A 19,381-nucleotide genomic window follows, 5' to 3' on the forward strand; every position below is an offset into this window, starting at 1 on the left:
CTACTCAATGTCACCGAGCGGCACTGCAGATTTACCCTACTCTTGGGATTCGGAAAAGTGAATTTCTGGCCAGATCCTCGTAGTGCAGTGTTACAGACCGGTGTTTTGTTTTTTTTCATCATGGGTGGACTTTTTTGTTAGCCTGAAGCTATGCCTGTAGCATGTAGCCTGGAATACTTTTTGGGACGCTGAATTCAGTATGCAGTAAAGGAATATAGCATCAGCCAATGGACATATTGATCTACCAGATGACGATCGATAACTGGGAAATCCTTTTTGGGATCCAACCGACCCACGGTAAGAGCTTTTTCACGTAAATTACATGCTGATCAGGCCTTGCTTTGATAGCCAACCAGCCGATCAGCGAATGAGGCTAATGCCGTTATTGGTAATCAATAATCAGAAACGACACCCCCCCCCCCTTCATGCATTCATGGTGGACCATGATACCGATAATATGCATTTTGAGTTTTAGCTCTAGCTTGTGTATAGCCGAAACGCCATTCGATTTAACGTTATTAGCTTAGCGCCCTGTATCTCGCCTTCCAGGATATACCCCAGAACATTGCGGTATAACGTTCATATTCACAACGCTATAAAATGGGAACGTATTGATGACATTTTTTTTTATTTAAGGCATATTGAAGGGACGGTTTATATTGACAATGACAATGGACAGATAGCAATAATATAAAGTATAGATTTAGCTCTACAAACAGCCTCACGCACAATGAAAGGTTGTTAGGATAAGCTGGCCTTATAGAGTGAGATTAGACGGATCCCAGTGGCCGCGAAACGAGATTTCTCGTTAGTTCATGCCAACCGTTCAGTGCCAACGACGAGAGATCTTGTTTTTTTTTATTATTATCGATTTCCATTCATTTTTCATCAATCTAGCCTCACGTTACCAGTGGGGATCTGTCTGAACTCGAACAGGGAAAATACCGCCCCCTATCGTCTCTCCGGATGGTACTGCCGTCTGCACCTGTCTGGATTGGATACCCAGCGTTGGATCAATAAACGCGATCGATATTTGGAATGGCAATCAGGAATTGGAATAATCTTTTGATCTGAGGTAAGGAATCTATTTTACCAGTCACATAGCCATAATTTAAGATATAGTTTATGCGTTCCCAAATATGAGAGCTCTGTAATTGAAGTGGGTGGTGGCACGCAACAGGGTTCCGGGGCACCGGACCCGTGGCACTCAAAGTGTTAATTCACAACACTGCCCCGGAACCTCCTTGAATGCCGCGACCCACTTCAATGTTAGCATTAAAAACGCCTAATCTATGTTTTAAATTATGGCTATGTGTCTAATCTGCCCGTCGCTTATCAATGACTCGTTTTCCAGTCAACATTGTCGAAGCGGATTGTTTTTTTATCGGTTCGTTTTCGTTTTATAGCATTTTGAAAAGCCCTCGTTTAAGGAAAATATAAAGATTCCATGATAAGACATTTACTGGAATATTCTAGAATACACAAAAACGTTGACATTTTTTGGCCTATTTATGAATAGTTTTCAAATAAACGCTAGATTATCGATAGTATATGTGTACGTATGCACGCTATAGAGGCGATCTGAAAAATCGATTCTCTTATTTCCTCATCAGCGATCGCGCACATACAGACACATCACACATAGGGCAAACGCTGAGATCTCAGCAAATACAACTGATTATCCCAAGACTGGTAAAATAGATTCCTTACCTCAGATCAGATGTTCTCCAAAAAGATCATTCCAATTCTCCAAATATCGATCACGCTTATTGATTGAGTATTGGCTGCTGTAAATATATATTCCAGGCTGATTCCCGTCCCGCGATGACTTCCATGTTGATCAGACTTCTTGCAAGCACAAGGAACCAGCTAGCTCCGCCCCTACATATCTACAGATCCCAGGTCAGTCTAAGCGACTGACCTGCAGTTACACAGGGATAGACGATAGGGGGCGCTTTTTTCCATTCTGAGCTCCTGTAGGGGCTGCTGTACCAACGGGAGACTCGGTTGATGAAATATGATTTCAGATCGCTAATAAAACAATAACACGATATTTGTCGTCATCGGCACTCAGTGGAGGGGCTAATAAAACGAGTTATGTCGTCCGTGGCACTGAAAGTGTTAAGGATAAGTAACATTGTTGACATTGACGACATATTAGCATAGTAGGTAGTAATATAGTCAAGGTAGATTACTTAGTAGTAAAGTGCATAATAGTTGTTATTTTGTTTTATTTTAACTCACGGTGCAGAGGTGTGGCATTATCAGTCACCATGGCAACCACCACAGGGGAGGGGGTGGTTACCCATTTATACTGATCAGTGGGTGACGAGCCCAGGTGTGCAAGGGGAATAGCCAAACAGTTTTTGACCGTGTTCGTGTTGATGTGCTGTATAGGTCGGCGTTCAGTGTTATTTGTAAAAAGAATTTCGTATATATTTTTTGGTGGATAATGGTCAATATATGGATTGGCATATCCAAAATTATACGAGCACGCTGGACATTGAATTCTTCAAGCACGCGTCTAACTCAACTCAGCCCACTTGCCCCTTGCAGTAGGCTTATAGGTAAAGCAAGGCTCTACAATAGTAAATAAAAGACTGTACGAAGGTTAGTCTTTTTTTTCATATATTGATTCAGATAGTGAGTTCAGTTGAAACGGCAAGTACTCAAGTAAGCGATTACTCACACCCATCCCTAATGCAAATGTATGCAAATGGTACACAATGGAGTAGAGGCCAGGAAAGCAAAGGTCACCTTGAGAAGGTCCTTCAGTTCCTCCATGGTCGTTTTACTGGCCACCTCGTCATGAATCGTCTGGCCACAGTTCTTTACAACGGACTCCAGAACCTGGTGCAGGTTAGATAAGATTAGATTAAAATGTATTGTCATCATCATACAGCACAAGTACAGTACAAACGAAAATAGGTTTGGCATCCAACCAGAGTGCAAATGTAACAGTAAAGTGTAATACCGTAATTCCTCTAATAGTAACCCCGGCTTGTATTTGTTTCAACTGTAGCGGATACCAGGCTTGTATTAGGAGGAGGCATGTATAAGAGAGAGGCCTATATTTCTAATTTTCAAACAGATCATAATGAATAAATCAACATTTTGTGTCAGTTTGAACCCAGTAAAATGTACTGGGTTCATTTATTGAAACCAAGTACTGTATGAAATACGGTAGTAAACAGTGCAATTACAGGTGGTCAAAAAAAGTTAAATAAAGTAAAATAGTGCAATCACAATACTGGTATAATAATAACTTCGTTTTATACAATTCTGAGGTAGGCTTACTCTCTTGGTAAACATTAACACCATACCATTATATGGTATTTACTACACAGCCAGGCCAGCATATAACAACAATAACAAAATATATTACCTATGGTAAATCCGTTGAGGGAAATACCGTAATTCCTCTAATATACATGAAACCCGGCTTGTATTAGGAGGCCGGCTTATAATTGCTTAGCTCAACAGCGCACCCGGTCATTAATAGAGACCCGGTTTTTAATTGAATACCGGTTACTATTAGAGGAATTACGGTAGTAATATACAATGTACAGGTGATTAAACTGGATCTAGATAGAATATATAAATTGGTACTACTGAGTAATACTGTACAGTACAGAGTTGTAGTATTAATATGTACAGTGATACAGGAATAAAGACACTATGCTAGTAAGTCGTACTGGCCAGCAGCGTAAGTAGTAAGAGTAGGTAAGGCAGGGTTCGAAATTAACGGGGGCTTGGGGCAAAATGCCCTCGAAAATTGACCAAATGCCCTCGAAAATCAGTTAAGGGGGGCAAAAAAAGTCCCCGACAGTTTACTAATTATATATATAATTATATATATGCTCTACAGTGCGAGCATTTCCCTCGTATTTGCCCCTAATAATATGTGTGTGTGCAAACCGGAAAAATCATTTACTTGCAGTGTGCGAGACAGACGAGTGATTGTGAAGATTACAAAACAGCTCCGCTGTTAATAGTTCAGATTGAAACTGGACTGAAATTCAGTTTTTGGGTGGAATGTTTGTTCCAAGGAGGGAGGCGGGGCCCGCTGCGTGTTACAGGCACTTGAGAGGATGCGAACACAGACAGAGCGCTCTGCTCTCATCGAGCATTACACTGCTATCTTAACGTTAGCAAGCTAAGCATCTGCATAGTGCGACCTGTGTAACGTTAAGTAACTTGTGTTCGGCGGGGAAAGACCGTTCCATTTGTAACACAACTCCAAAGAATAACATCCAAATCCGATCCTGATGCGCATTTCCTTCATTCCACAGCGCTGAGCGCGCAACGTATTTCATTGATCGATCTGGCCAGAGCCTATACTCACAAACATTGCGTGTGTGGGGTTTTTCATCAATTTGAAACAAGCCTCTTGACTGTTGGAATTAGGGATGTTAAAAATAAAATATCTAATAATATTATTCAATATTAGACATTCATTGATCCAGAGGCAACCGGTTATTCATCTGCTATTTGTAGATATATCAAGACAACAACACAACTTTTGGCCCTCAGGGACAATAATATTTAATCTATTTAGATAGAGTATGTATGTATTATTTACAGATAATTGAAGGTACCTCAAAACATGAAACCAAGCCATGATGTCACACATCGTGTGCGTGTGTGTGTGTGTGTGTTACTTGAACAATTGTCACTGTGCTCCTAAATGTCTGTGTGCTCCTAAATTTGTATTTAGATTTTATTTATTAACATTTTATTTAGGAGCACATGTGCTCCTTGGGAAAAAGGTTAGCGTAGAGCCCTATATATGGAGACATTAACATTACGTTATCAAACATAGGGACGAAGACTGTAAAAAAAAGTGTCAACAATGTTTTATAATCTTTATGTTAATTTTCATTATAAAAATGTTGTGCCCCCGAAATACAAAAAAAAGCCCCCGAAAATCAATTAAGGGGGGCAAAAAAAGCCCTTGATTTTTTTTTTTTTTTCTAACCCTGAGGTAAGGGATATGTACAGATATAGATATAGTATCGACAGATATGTAAAAAGGATTATATGCAGGTATGTACAAACAGATGTCGTTATATATATAATATACGGTAAGAATAAATATGTATACCCTGAATAGAAATAACAGTGGTGCTGTGCTGCACACGCTGCCGGAATCCATATTATAGGAAAGAACTTGTTGTGGTTCTTGTATAGTAGTTAGTAATAGCAAGTATAGCATAGGGACATAAGAGTAAAACTGTATATTGTATAGTAGTGTACATAGGACCCAGTGCCTTTAATTCGTAGCTCAACATTGTATTGCATTTATCTCAGGACCTTTAACACTTTCAGTGCCAGCAGGGGGCGCACGATTTAGTGCTTGAGTGCCACCACCCACTTCAATGATAGCGTTAAAATGCCTAATCTATGTTTTAAATTATGGCTGTGTCTAATTTGCCTGTCGCTTATCAATGACTTGTTTGCAGTCAACATTTTTATCGGTTAATTTTCGTTTTATAGCATTTTGAAAAGCCCTCGTTTTCAAGGGAAATATAAAGATTCCGTGATAATCGCCCTTTACTGGAATATTCTAGAATACACAAAAAGTCATTTTTTTTTTCATTTCATTCATTTTCATTTCATTATTCCAATTCCTGATCGCCATTCCAAATATCGATCGCTTTTATTGATCCAACGCTAACATATGAATTCAGATCGCTAATAAAAAAATTAAACGCTAATAAACGTCGTGGGCATTCAGGCATTGGGCTGATAAAACGTGATATGACGTCATGGGCACTGAAAGTGTTAACATGTCTATTTTATCATGTCTATTTTATGTCTTATTATTATCCTCTACTTATTTTATTTACTATTATATTCTTGCACAATCGAAGCGAGCATGGCCACCCGCATTTCACTGTATGCCCTGGTATCATTGGCATGTATGTGATAAATAAACCTCTTGAATCTTGAATCAATTTGTGCGTGCGCAAAGCATACATATATTGACAACGTGCCAGTGCCACATGCCATACATATATTGACAATGTGCCAGTGCCACGTGCCATACATATATTTATTTTGTTTGCAGTGAAAGCTTGGGCCCAGTTTAGAAACAGACACTTCATTGTCTAGTACGTGATTGCTCTGTCCTCTGTTCCACTGTGTGTGTGTGTGTGTGTGTGTGTGTTTGTTTTTGTGTTCAACGTTAAAGGAACACTCATTTTGGGAAATTAGCTTACAGTCTTCTCCAGAGAGAGACAAGAAGATAGATACCAGTTTCCTCTCTGTGCATTCAGTAGAAAGCTATCTGGCTGCATGTTAGCCTAGCTTAGCACAATGAATGGAAGCGTATATGGCCGGTTAGCCTTCGGGAGAGGTGCCTAGAAGAAAACTTGTATCTATCTTCTTGTCTCAGAAAGCCCTGTACTTGTGTGTTGTACTCTGTAGGTTAACATTCCTTATGGGGGACTCATCGGCAGTTCAGTTTTCGTACGCCGTTAGGCTTCATCTTCTGTGTGAGCGGGGAGCTCCCCTAAGAGCAGAACCACGCCGCCAAGACTAGCCGTAATTCCATTTAGTCATTTAGCTGATTTTATTTTATTAAAAGGATCCCAATTAGCTGCCGCCTAGGCGACTAGCTAGTCTTCCTGGGGTCCTTGACAAATAACAAAACATTACAGCCACATTGGCACAAACATCAACATCATGACATCAATAGTCCAATGAAAATGAAAATGTTACAGAAATAGGGCAACTAAGTGATTAAAATGCTGGGAAAAGAAAAAATAAACAGTTTGAAAACAAACATACAAACAAAAACTCAAAACAAACAGAAATAATAAACAGTTCGAAAACAAACGTACAAACAAAAACTCTAAACAAACAGAAATAACAGTAATAGCTCAAATTTATGAAATTAAAATGATTAATTATTGATTCTATTTTGTAGATGGGATTTGATCTTCTTTTTGAAACTTGCTATACATGTGATTAAACGAAGACGGTTGGGAAGACAGTTCCAGACCAGAAGCCAATGGCCCTATACAGAATAGTTTTCTTTAGGCTATTAGTTCTTGGTCTGGGCAAGATCATCTGCCTACTACTGGCCGCTCTGGTGGAATGTGGATAGAGATCTGACCTGTAAGTAATATTCTGAAAAATAAATGTTGGTGTTTGTGTTTGATTAACTTTATGAAAGAAAATAAGTACATTAGCCAATAGTCTACTCTCAACGCTTAGCCACTTTTTTTATCCAAAGCTAATTACAAGTTCTGTACGACGAGTTAGCAGGAAGGGTACAACTCTTTCAGCTGAGTAACAATGTTCATCAAACAGTGCTGAAACTTGGGTGCTGCAGTATTGAGTGCATAGATATAAGACATTAGTATAGTAGGAGTGCATGGTAGTATAGGACAGTAAGAAGGTCATTTTTTTGTGTTTTTAGTCAACAGCGAAAGATTGGTCGGGATTCGGCTGTCCTAACTGTGTTGGGAAGTTCATTCCACCATTGTCATTCATTCTGCATTATGATAAATGGTTAAACTAATGACATGAGTGACTCCTGACAGAAACAGAATAATGTAATTATTATCAATGTAGATAACGAGTTACTGAGTTACTAACACTAACCGGATTAGTGTTTTTTGTCGAGAGCTGATGCACAATTAGCCTGAACATCATATCATATCAACCTCTTACCTCGAGTGCATACAGGGCAACGTGTGGATTCTTGTCACTGAGCTTCTTCTTAATGGCACCGATAGCATGTTTCGCTCTGCAGGGGGAGAAAGGTAACAATGTTTTCAGTCAAATAAAAAAATATATAATGTACAATATTTTGAACCTTGAAGGCGATTTTAGGTACAGCAGTGTGGGTGAGAGACGTGGACGTGTCGACTCACTGAGTGTCTCCCTGTCGGATCAGATCGCAGATCTGCAGGATGGACTCCCAGTCTGTCTCCAGGAGCAGCTGACTGGTGGCTTTATCTGTAGGGGAGGTAGAGGCAAAGCTTAGGTCTAGTATCTGAACCAGGCTATAGAAAACGACTATAGTCCAGCAGCTTAGGTCTAGAACACATCTGTCTGGTTGGTATCCAAACCAGGCTATAGAAAACGACTATAGTCCAGCAGCTTAGGTCTAGAAAACATCTGTCTAGTATCTGAACCAGGCTATAGAAAACTACTATAGTCCAGCAGCTTAGGTCTAGAACACATCTGTCTAGTATCTGAACCAGGCTATAGAAAACTACTATAGTCCAGCAGCTTAGGTCTAGAACACATAGGTCTAGTATCTAAACCAGGCTATAGAAAACAAATATAGTCCTGCAGCTTAGGTCTAGAACACATCCGTCTGGTGACTCTGGTATGGTATCCAAACCAGGCTATAGAAAACTACTAGTCTGGCAGCTTAGGTCTAGAAAACATAGGTCTTCTGAACCAGGCTATAGAAAACTACTATAGTCCAGCAGCTTAGGTCTAGAACACATCTGTCTAGTATCTGAACCAGGCTATAGAAAACTACTATAGTCCAGCAGCTTAGGTCTAGAAAACATAGGTATAGTATCTAAACCAGGCTATAGAAAACAAATATAGTCCCGCAGCTTAGGTCTAGAACACATCTGTCTGGTATCCAAACCAGACTATAGAAAACTACTATAGTCCAGCAGCTTAGGTCTAGAAAACATCTGTCTGGTATCCAAACCAGGCTATAGAAAACGACTATAGACCAGCTGCTTAGCTTCGATATAGAAAACATCTGTCCGGCAGTATCTAAACTAGGCTATAGAAAACAACTATAGTGCAGCAGCTTAGGTCTAGAAAGCATCTGTCCAGTATCTAAACCAGGCTAGAAAACGACTATAGTGCAGCAGCTTAGGTATAGAAAACATCTGCCCGGTATCCAAGTCATGTCATAAGTGTGTATGCCTAGACCTAATATGAGCAGCTACTAGGCTAATTGAAATTATTAGCTCAAGGATTGCATTGCCCAAGTTTGTGTCTTAAGCAGAAGGTTCCACACACTGCAACACACACGTGATATATTATATATACTAAGGGAAGAAATGCAAAACAATACATATCATAAGACAGATTTTCTTCTAAATTGCTATATCACAATATCCGCTTACTTAGATAAATTCATATAATTTACATTTACATTTTGTCATTTAGCTGACGCTTTTATCCAAAGCGACTTACAAGTTCTGTATGACAAGTCAACAGGAAGGGTACAACTCTTTCAGCTGAGTAACAACGATCAAACAGTGCTGAAACTTGGGTGCTGCAGTATTGAGTGCATAATGAATGTTTGTTTATCGTACTGGACTGCATGGGGGAGAGAAGACAGGTTATCAAACTGTTGATTTAGCCAAAGCTGATTCACACAATAGAACACAGTGAACCTTTTTTCTTAATGTTTTATCTCTGTACTCCAGCACCTTCGATTCGAAATGGAACAACAATGGCTATGAAGTAAATGTGCAGACTTTCAGATTTAATCTGAGGGTGTTTACATCCATACCATGTGAACCGTGTAGGAATTGCAGCCCTTGTTGTCCCAAATAAAGTAATATTTGTGGCATAAATTGATGATATTTAATATTCGGTTACATGTCCATTGCAATCGATGACTGTCTGAAGTCGGTGACCCTTGATCACTCATGAAATAATTGTGTCTTTCCTGCTAACAAAGCTGAGACCAATGGTCGTCAACAATTGCATAGGTTTAGTGTCAAAATTGGGGGGGGGATTCTGAGCATCAAATACTTCATTTCCTGCACTCTGGTGTACTGAGGCACGTCTGCAAGGATCAGATGGTACGGTCCTGTTGTAGGGGTGTGTCTGAAATTGTTGGTTAATAATATATAGTTACAGGTAAGAAGGATATATACATGTTTTGACCCCCTTGTTTATTATACCTGATATGGGGAGGGGGTTGTCTTTTATATTAGCTATATATTTTTTTATTTTGAGGGCAAGCAATTGACCTCTTCTCAATATTGAGGGAGACATGTCCCCTGCAACCCCCTTCCCCTAAATCTAGCCTATACATTTGAGTGAAACTTAAATGGGACTTTCCATCAGAATACTGAATGAATTAATGAAAACTTTTATTAACAGATTGCAGCATGGGTACAAGAATACAGTACGGCTCAATACACACAATTGTTAAGGGGATGCAGACCAGAGAAAGACTTTCGTCTTGTTTACATCAGGGTCCCCCATTTTCAATTCATAGTGACTCAAACACAGAATGTATTTTGTCCAGTCCCTCGAAAACACAGGCATAGATAGAGTGACAGGAGGGTGATGATGATGTAGAGGTGAAGTTCGGCGTGTTTCTTAAGTTGTGTCCAATGGAAGTCGATGGAGAAAAGGCTAAACCACCTGGTCCTGGTCCCTGATCGATGATGACCCTTCACCTCAATTACTAACGTTAACTAGCCTTGTTCCGCAACGTTATTTAATAAAACGCTAAATAATATGCACAGACCCCTTCGTGTCAGGTCACTGCTATTTGTTTACAACTAGACGATTGCCTCGCTAAACAACACAACCACGTCTAGTTACCTCAGATAATGTGAACAAAATGGTTTTGTAACCAAAATAAGTGGCCTGGTTTCAGTTGGTTGAGTCAGTGTGGCCAACAACAACACGACTAGGAAGACTCACGTCACTAAACGTAGCTAATAGCTAACGCTAGCTAAACGGAATAGATCATAATAATACATAAAACAAAAAAGGTTCATCATCAATAACTAGATCTCATATTAACGACGCTGCGTGCTCTATCCTGTCAGCTTGATAAAAACGTAGGCCTCCAAAACAATGGTTAACGTTAGCAGTCGGGGCTAGCTACGGTTAGCTCGTTTAGCTAGCTGGCCTGAGAGCCACAGCCCTGTCTGTCAAAACAATACAGGGGGAAACATCGATCATCAATACGAGATTAATACGGCATAATACTTCATTATCTTACCCAGAAGCCTCTCAAACGTGCCTCCACCTTTCCCCATGACTGATTCACAGTCTCTTGCTAAAACAAATAGCTGATGATGTCGGTGTTTTTTTTTGGTGAAGCCGGACTGTTATTTTCTTCCACCGCTGAGCTTAGCTTTGGCTTTAGCCAACTAGCTCTCCAGCTGTAAACTGCTTCCTGCTTCCCGTGGAGGAGGGCGTGGTCTAGCTGCGTGATTACCAAACCTAGCCGCATTTCTCGGAGACGCTCTCTGATTGGCCACTGACGCGTTTGCCCAATCCGTGACGAGCTGTCTGTGTCTTTGCCCATTTCCACGCCAAACAGTCTGCAAACTACCTGGCGTTCTATCGCCATGCTCTAAGACAAACTCTAACCTTAACCAACTTCGAAAGAGTGCCTAAGCTTAACCAGTGTAGAAACAGGCGTCGGCCAATCAAAGAGCGTCTCCGAGAAATACGGCTTGGTTTCGTAATCACGCCTCCAGCTGTAAACTGCTTCCTGCTTCGCGTGGAGGTGGTGACTTTTGCCCCCTCTGGCGTTAATGTTCTACTGATAGATATGAATGAGCAATATTTTGGATCTATAAGGTTCACAGTATCATTCATGACGTGAATACATATATATGTATATAACAGTATATATTATAAAATATAATAAATAAATAATAAATAAAATATGTATTTATTAACAAACAGCCTTCTATAAACAGTGCACTTAAAAATATCAACCACATTGTAATCTAATACAGTTTAATGAATCAAGAAATATTTTATCACCATTTTCAGATTTTTAAGACAAGATATTACTTTATTGATCGCCTTGCGGAAATTCGGGCGTCCTATAGCAGCATGGGCAGGGTAATAGTAGAAAGACATAAATATAGGCAATAAAATAGCATTTTCATAATTTAATTTTATTGTTACACCTATACAAGGTTTAATGAGTTGCTATTAGGGACATGATATAGACCTAGACTAGTACACAGACCCTATTGTGCTATCGTAGGATATTGCCTGGTCATTGATTTACATGATAAGATACAATGTTCCTTTATTAATCCCCTCTGGGAAAATTCACGGGTCATGGTACCTGAATAGTACCTACAATTTCCTTGCTCTGTATCTGTCACTGCTAACATTGTTCTAGTCCTTCTTAGGTCATACATGAGTCACTACCTAGCACTTGGAACACTGCTCTCCATTGTTAGGCTATTGTAGTCCTGATGTTCTATACTGTGGCATTGTGTTGCTCTACCCTCGGCTGATGCCGAGAATGGAGTGTGTAGAGAGGAAGGGAGCCAAGTATGCCATCACCGTTTTGAGACAATTTACCATTTTACTGCATGGCGGATGAGCAGGCAGTGGCGTGGTGGTGTGTCCAACGTGCAAGATGATGGATTTGACAAAAGACATTGTGAAATGTCTTGAGTGTCACACCAGTAAGCGGTAGACCCCGATTTCAACATTGAGGCTATCATATAGCCCATAATATGTCCGGCTAAATATAGACCACTTTCTGTAGTGGTGACAGTGGCTCAGGAGGTAGAGCGGTTGTCTGGTAATCAGAAGGTTCCCAGTTCGATTCTTGCTCCTCCCAGGCAGCGCGTCGAAGTGTCCATGAGCAAGTAACCCATAATTGATCCCGATAAGCAGGTTGGCACCTTGCATGGTTGCCTCCGCCATCGGTGTGTAAATGTGTGAGCAAATGGGTGAATGTGAGGAACAATATTTTAAAGCACTTTGGATAAAAGCGCTATATAAATGCACCTGTAGTGGCCTCTTGTCATTCCCTAATAAATTTACAATGCGCCACGATGCACCTACTCAGATTTCTTCTACTCGGGTAACAAAAGAAGTTGTGGATGTTGACAGAGTTGAATGTCCAGGCTGCGGGTGATGTAGTTTGTAAGGTTTATTATCCAAAGAAAATAATGGTTGAGAACAGAACAGTTTGCGTCTTCCCTATTGCTCCGGTAGGGAAAAGAAATTCTCTCAGCAGGTGCATAACATTACTCTAATTACAGTGCCTATTATACTAAGAAGTGATGTGCCCCTTGGTGTGCCCCTAATATTCAAAACATAAATACAATACCATTACCATAAACAATACAACTTCCAATAGGTCGGTTTTGGCTTCTATAGCACCAAGCAGTTTAATTAATTATTACATGTTTATATCACAAATTACTGTAAATGTGTCCTGAAGTCCATATATTGCGCTAAAATAATTTTGAATTGCAATTTCTCAATGTCCGGCTATGTCAAGGCTAGATATAGCCCACCAAACAACGGCTAGGTGTTATCTAGACGTCTACTAAACTTTCACTTTTAAACCAAATGTAGCCAGACTTTAGCCTAGACTAAACGTCTTTTAGTCGTCTAATAGATGAAAGATTGCTCAGTGGGACTGTAATACTTATTCAGTGGCGTATTGTTATGATAATGTTGCTGTAATACATGGCTGTTCAAATCAATGTGATATTGCGTAGAATCTGAGGGATCTCAACAATGTCTTATGAATAAAGATACGCTCTCATACTGAGGCTTGGGGCATCCCACATTACACGCTTACACAATCACACACATGCAGGCACTTGAATGGACATCTGTGTGCATTTCTTTCTTTCATTTTTTTTCCAGATTTAATAATCTACTGAATCAGCAGTTTGGGGAGTTGACCTACAGTAGGATCTTATGGACATTTTACATTGCCTTCCATTGTTATCCAGTAATGGAGGAGAAGGTCGTGTTGAGCCTAAGCGCTTGGCTAATGTTTGACTGATCCTGTCTCTGCTAAATAATCCATGGAAGGATAACAAGGTTATTTGGTTTTAAGATGAAGATATTGTATTTTGCCTTCAGCCCTCAGTAGAGATGGGAGATCTAGAACGACTCGCTGGGTGAAAGACAACTCTCACACACACACACACACACACACACACACACACACACACACACACACACACACACACAAAACACAAACGTACACACGTCTTCATTGTTCTATTGTTCTCTTCTAGTCAACGCCACTCAGAGGGGTGTTCACATAAACAAAGCTGAGACAAAGGCTTTTGCTCTGTGCAGTAAGAAGTGCAGTGGAAAGTGACCAGATTCTCGAGAGTTTGTATTTCTATTGACAAAAAAAACCCAAAAAAAAACATGAATACACTCAGTTTTTTTCTCCAGGGGAGGAATTGGAAGACTGAAGATTTTATTGGGTTTTTGACACTGACAGACAGAGAGAAAGGTTATCGGAGGACACAGGGTGGTATGATATAACAAAAGGAGTTCAAATTTCTCATCATAGCTTCCCGCAGCTTTTCAAAGAAAAACAAAGCGACGCGGAATAACATTAAATATCAAAGAATTACACGGAGCAATAATATCGAGGGAGAGAATGAGAAGAAGAAAAAAAAAAAAGGTTTTTCAAATTTCATCGGTTCGGTGGTGGGAATCGGCGGGGACTTGGTGGGTTTAAGGGGGGGGGGGGGGGGGGGGGGGGGGGGCGTTCAGACGTAACCTTTGACCTGTGAGGCCGGTGCCCTGCGGGGACTGCTGTCTCCGCTGCTGAAGTTGGGAGAGCCCGGCATGCCCGGGGGACTTGACCCGGCGTACAGCAGGGAGCCGCCGATGAGGAGCAGGGACGACGCCCCCCAGCCCATGTACAGGGCCGGGCCAAGCTCGCGCTTGTGCGGGGCGGCCACGTGCGGGTCGTAGAAGTCCCTGATAATGGAGTGGGCAGTCCAACAGATGGGCACCAGGTAGAGGAAGCCCGCGAGGGCGAAGACGGCGCCGGAGATGCGGGAGACGCGCGCCTTCAGGCTGTTGATGCCGATGCACTTGGTGCACTTGACCCCCACGACCCCCAGGGCCAGCGCCAGGCCGCAGAGCAGGATGGAGAACACCGTGAGGCCCCGGGCCGCCTGCATGTCGCTGGGCAGGGCCAGCAGGCTGTCGTACACCTTGCACTGGATCTGGCCCGTGCTCTGCACGATGCAGGTCATCCACAGGCCCTCCCAGATGATCTGGGCCGTCACGATGTTGTTGCCGATGAAGGCCGTCACGCGCCACAGGGGCATGGTGCACACCATGAGGCCCCCCAGCCAGCCCACGATGGACATCACCAGGCCCAGCAGCTGCATTCCCGTTGTCGCCATGGCGATGAGGTGCTCTCAGGGATCGATGGGGTTCGTTTTTTTGGGCTACTTTAATACGTCAGTCTCTCTCTCTCTCTCTCTCTCTTTGTCGCACGAGGCACAGCTGTAGTCCTCAGGAAGCGACGTGGTGAAGCCAGGGCAAGTCTAAATAACTGGGAATGTCCGGGGTTCCGCCGCTTGGACCTTCTGGGATTGGGGCGAAGACGTGGTGGAGGTCAGCTCAGGGCAGACAAGGGAAGCTATCCTGAAATAGAAACAATGAAAGTTATAATAACCACCCGTTTGAATACATGTTCGTCGACATACGAATAGCACAGAAGACCGTAGTAATAACAATAGCAGTAAATATAAATAATGCACTGCCTGGTTGCAATTTAGCAAGATTAGCATAGCATTAGTATAGAATCAAAAGGCTCACAGAGTTTATGTTTATCATAAATATTTGGAAACGGACTGGGAGGCCCATGTTTAGTGGATTCCACTGAAGAGCAGAAGAGAATGGCTCTCTTTGACACAGCTGTGGGTGTCGAGCCACCAGTACAGTACGCCTGGCCGGGCGAGTGGATTATCTCAGAAAAACATGAGATTCTGAACACAAGCAGCTTTCATGGACGCTTGTGGAGTGGGCCCATGCAGGAGGACCTGTGTCTGTTTGTCTCCGCGTCCCCGTCTTTAACCAGTACTGTGAATCGTGCCATCTCTCTGCCCTCAGGTCAACCGCGTATACAATCTGATCCGTACCGCGGAACGCCGGACGCTAAACGCGCGGCGAAACCGCCCCCGTCAGGAGTTGGAGGGAACACACCTCAATGAGTTTGACATTGAGATGAGAACGTCGGGCAACGCTATACGCACCATAAAACCTCTAATGTCCTTAATGAAAACACTTCATACTGTAAATATTTGGCACAACAGAATAAGGTGAGAACAAAAAGACATCATCAACTATATCAGCACACATTTGTATCCTTGACCTTGAGGTGAAGTTGTTTATTTATCTGTCTAGTTGTTGCTGTTTTTGCAGTTTTAAAAAATGTTGGTGGTTTTATTTTTAGATTATTGTGTTTTTGTAATGGTTAAAAATCAATAGATCAATACATAGATAGTGAAACGTAGACCATGGTGGTTACCTTAGACGAAGAGTGCTCTGGACTCCCACACCGCTGCTCATGAAGATGGCCCACAGCACCAGCACCGGTTCAGCAGTCCTCCGGGTTCAGTACGGTGTCGTTCTGGAGCCGCGCGGTCGATCCTGCCTGTGGGGGGGGAACCCTTCCTGAGAGAGTTCTGCTCGGTCCGCGAGGGGTTCGAGGCTGGAGACGGAGCAGAGTCAAGGATCTCTAAGCCGTCTCAGAAGAGTCAGGTGAACCTGAAGCGGGGAGACGGGGCGATCAGCCTTCGACACCCTGGACTAGACTAGACTGGACTGGAGAAGAGGGGCTTGCCCTCCGGGATGCCAGCGCGAGTCTCTGTAACGGCAGTGGGCAGAAGCACGCGCTTGTGTGTGTGTGTCCGCGCGTCCGTGTCAGTGTGTGAATGCGTGAATGTGTCTGAGTGTGTCTCCCAGTGCCTGGTGTACGAGCACAATGGCCCGCTGTTTTCCCCGCTGTGCCCTCCCTCCCTCCGCCACTTCTCCACCTCTGTCACTCCCCACACCCTCACCATTCATCAGACCCAACGACCCATTCTCTCCTCTTTTTCATCTTTTACTCTCTTGTTCCTTCATGTGCGACATTTTCTTTTCATCTCCACTTCTCTCCTGTCTGGTTTACAGTCATTTTATGGGTTCAACTGGCGGTTCCCCCTCCGTGAGGAGAGAGTCCAGTGGGTTCTCTGTGTGGTTCCTTGCCTTACGCAACCTCTTCTATTTCCACAGTTGTGACAGGGAAATAAAACAATTTAAATAGAGATTATGTTTGTATGTTTATAACAGAAGATAAATAACTATTTTACAGCAGAGTTTCTTAAATGGTTTGTGACCAACATCGCACCATATGCCTGGGTTCCCAGGACAATTATAATGTTGGGTCCCAGGGTGAGTTTGAGCACCAGGCAAAAAAAAAGGCTTCAGGAACCTCGGGTTAAGGTTAACAAGACAGATAGGCTAGCGAAGACCCAAATAGGAGAATAGCGAATATACATCCCCGTATATTGAAGGTGAGAGCACACAATGCGACTCCTATGGAGGCTCAGATGCTGCAAGAGCTCGAGGTGATGATCAAAGGGGCGGCGTTCTTGCCCCCGTGCAGACGCCCGGGGCTGAAGAAGGAATGGAGCCTGTCCGTGAAGGTGTCCACGAAGGTGTGAATGTGGACGCCGGTGTCCATGCAGTAGAAGCCCACGTGGCCCTCTGTGTAGTCCAGGAACACGCCCACCCTCTTGGGTCTCTGCTCCAGAGCCAGCGCGGTGGCGGGGGACGTGTTGGCGAAGTACTGCCCGCCGCTCCTCAGACTCAGGGTCCAGAAACCGTTGGCGGGGCACATGGTGAACTTGCCCTTCCGGTTGCTGGACTTGCTGGACACGCCCAGGTTCCACTCCACCTTCTCGCCCACCTCCACCTCCCAGTGGTACCTCCCGGCGGCAAAGGTCTCCCTGCCTAGGACGTTGGCCACGCGGTCGAACCTCTTGGGGTTGTCCGGCACTTCCTGGAGCTTGTCGGTGTGCCTCACCTGCTTCCTGTCCTCCGAGACGGAGAGGGAAGCGTGGGCCGTCTTGGGACTCAGGTTGATCCCCACTAGGACCGGAAGAGAGAGAGGGAAGGAGGTCAGTGTGTCGGATTAGACAAGAATATAGATCTAAGACTGAGCTTTAAATGAATGACCCTGCAGGTCTGTTTCTGTGCAGACATTAAAAATACATACCTGTGTATTTCTGTATTCTCTTAAGCTCTGCGAAGGAGAGGGTTGAAGAGTGAATGTTTACATCAAAGGGAGAACACACAGTGGGGGAATACTTATGGGACCAATATAAAACCATTATATATACTACAGAAGAGGGCTGTAAGAATCACACATAAAGTGAGTTATCGAGAACACACAAATACATTATTTATTAAATCTAGAATAATTAAACTTGAAGACATGGTTAAGTTTCAAACAATGTTAATTATGTTTAGGGCAAGAAATAATACACTGCCAGAAAAACTACAAAATCTTTTTCATTTAGAAAGTGAGTTTAGTAGGAGAAAATACAATTTTAAACATCAGTTTGCACGTACCACACTTAAACAGATGTGTCCTTCAGTTATTGGTGTAAAGTTGTGGAATTCTCTCCATAGCGAGCTTAAGGGATGTAATAGTGTTCATCAATTCAAAAAAAATTATAAAAAAAAAAATTCAGTCAGTATGAAAATCAAATGTGATCTGAATAGTGAGATTTCTTTTTTAATTTTCTTTTCTCTCTTTATTTTATTCTTTATTCTTTATTATTATTATTATAAAATGTTTTCTTGTTTAACTGTAGATTGTGTGTTTCTTGTATAATGGTATAAATAATTATTTGTGTAAATTAGGTTGTACGCCGACCATTAAGTAAATACTTGTTTAGTTTAGGAATAAGGGGCAGGTAACTATAATATTTATTCTTCTTCCTGCTCCTTTTGTCCATGGAATGATATTTATGATTGTGTAATGAAGAAACTCAAGTCAAGTCAAGTCAAGTCAAGAGTTTTAATTGTCACGGCATACAGGTATACAATGAAATGCGGGTGGTCTGATTGTATGATTCCATGTGGCAAATAAAAACTCTGAACTGAACTGAACTGAACTGATTAAAGCAGTGACATTGCTTAATACAGCTAAAAAAAACGATTACCGTCATTAACAAGTGGTGTGAACGGTTTTCATTCATGTAAAAACCCAATTTTAAGGTGTTTACGGCTCAAATAATGGATTCGTTCAATGTTTGCTGAAACCGTGCTAGAACGCCAAAATATCACTTTAAACTGTCGTGCGTATTATATAAGGTAGGTCATGTAAAAAAAGAAAAAAAACATTACATCACTGACCAGATTTTGAGAGCCTCTTGACCTCTCGCTTAATCTTATCCATCAGGTCTGACAGCACTCTTCTGGTGAGCCCGAGGCAAGGGTCCGTCTCCATGGTAACCTTGGACCAGTCCTTCAGGTCAGCGGGGCATAAGGACGCGAGGGACATGGTGCTGAGGCTCTGTGTAACGGAAAAAAGGAGGGAAATGTTTGTTGTTTATTTGAGTTAATACCAAGGTAACAGCTACACTTAAGTTAGATGGTCCATAATAAACATATGTAT

The 19,381-nt window shown here is 42.2% G+C and overlaps 3 protein-coding genes across 20 annotated transcripts in view; all 3 read right to left on the reverse strand.

Annotated features, from left to right (window-relative positions):
• hgs (hepatocyte growth factor-regulated tyrosine kinase substrate) overlaps nt 1–11,099 on the reverse strand; it is a 41,418-nt gene extending 30,319 nt beyond the window's left edge. For all 18 annotated transcript variants that reach the window (XM_084328406.1, XM_084328420.1, XM_084328411.1 and 15 more), the window contains exons 1-4: nt 10,958–11,099; nt 7,884–7,968; nt 7,681–7,756; nt 2,758–2,850 (exon numbers count right to left, since the gene is read on the reverse strand). In XM_084328406.1, coding sequence (XP_084184532.1) covers nt 2,758–2,850; nt 7,681–7,756; nt 7,884–7,968; nt 10,958–10,994 — 291 coding nt within the window. In that variant the 5' untranslated portion in view covers nt 10,995–11,099. The remainder of the gene's footprint in view (nt 1–2,757; nt 2,851–7,680; nt 7,757–7,883; nt 7,969–10,957) is intronic.
• Nucleotides 11,100–14,465: 3,366 nt separating this feature from the next.
• Nucleotides 14,466–15,113, reverse strand: cldnk (claudin k; the record flags this gene model as incomplete). The annotated part of the gene is made up of 1 exon (XM_084329021.1): nt 14,466–15,113. One exon carries the CDS (start codon nt 15,111–15,113, stop codon nt 14,466–14,468), a length of 648 nt encoding a protein of 215 aa, XP_084185147.1.
• A 12-nt stretch (nt 15,114–15,125) lies between these two features.
• Nucleotides 15,126–19,381, reverse strand: part of btr02 (bloodthirsty-related gene family, member 2) — a 12,879-nt gene continuing 8,623 nt past the window's right edge. Inside the window, exons 5-8 of the mRNA XM_084328246.1 lie at nt 19,120–19,279; nt 17,975–18,001; nt 16,244–17,847; nt 15,126–15,357 (exon numbers count right to left, since the gene is read on the reverse strand). Of these exons, the coding sequence (XP_084184372.1) occupies nt 17,303–17,847; nt 17,975–18,001; nt 19,120–19,279 (732 nt within the window). The 3' untranslated portion in view covers nt 15,126–15,357; nt 16,244–17,302. The remainder of the gene's footprint in view (nt 15,358–16,243; nt 17,848–17,974; nt 18,002–19,119; nt 19,280–19,381) is intronic.

This window comes from Notolepis coatsorum (genome assembly GCF_963971535.1).
Source record: "Notolepis coatsorum genome assembly, chromosome: 14".
NCBI classification, from domain to species: Eukaryota; Metazoa; Chordata; class Actinopteri; order Aulopiformes; family Paralepididae; genus Notolepis; species Notolepis coatsorum.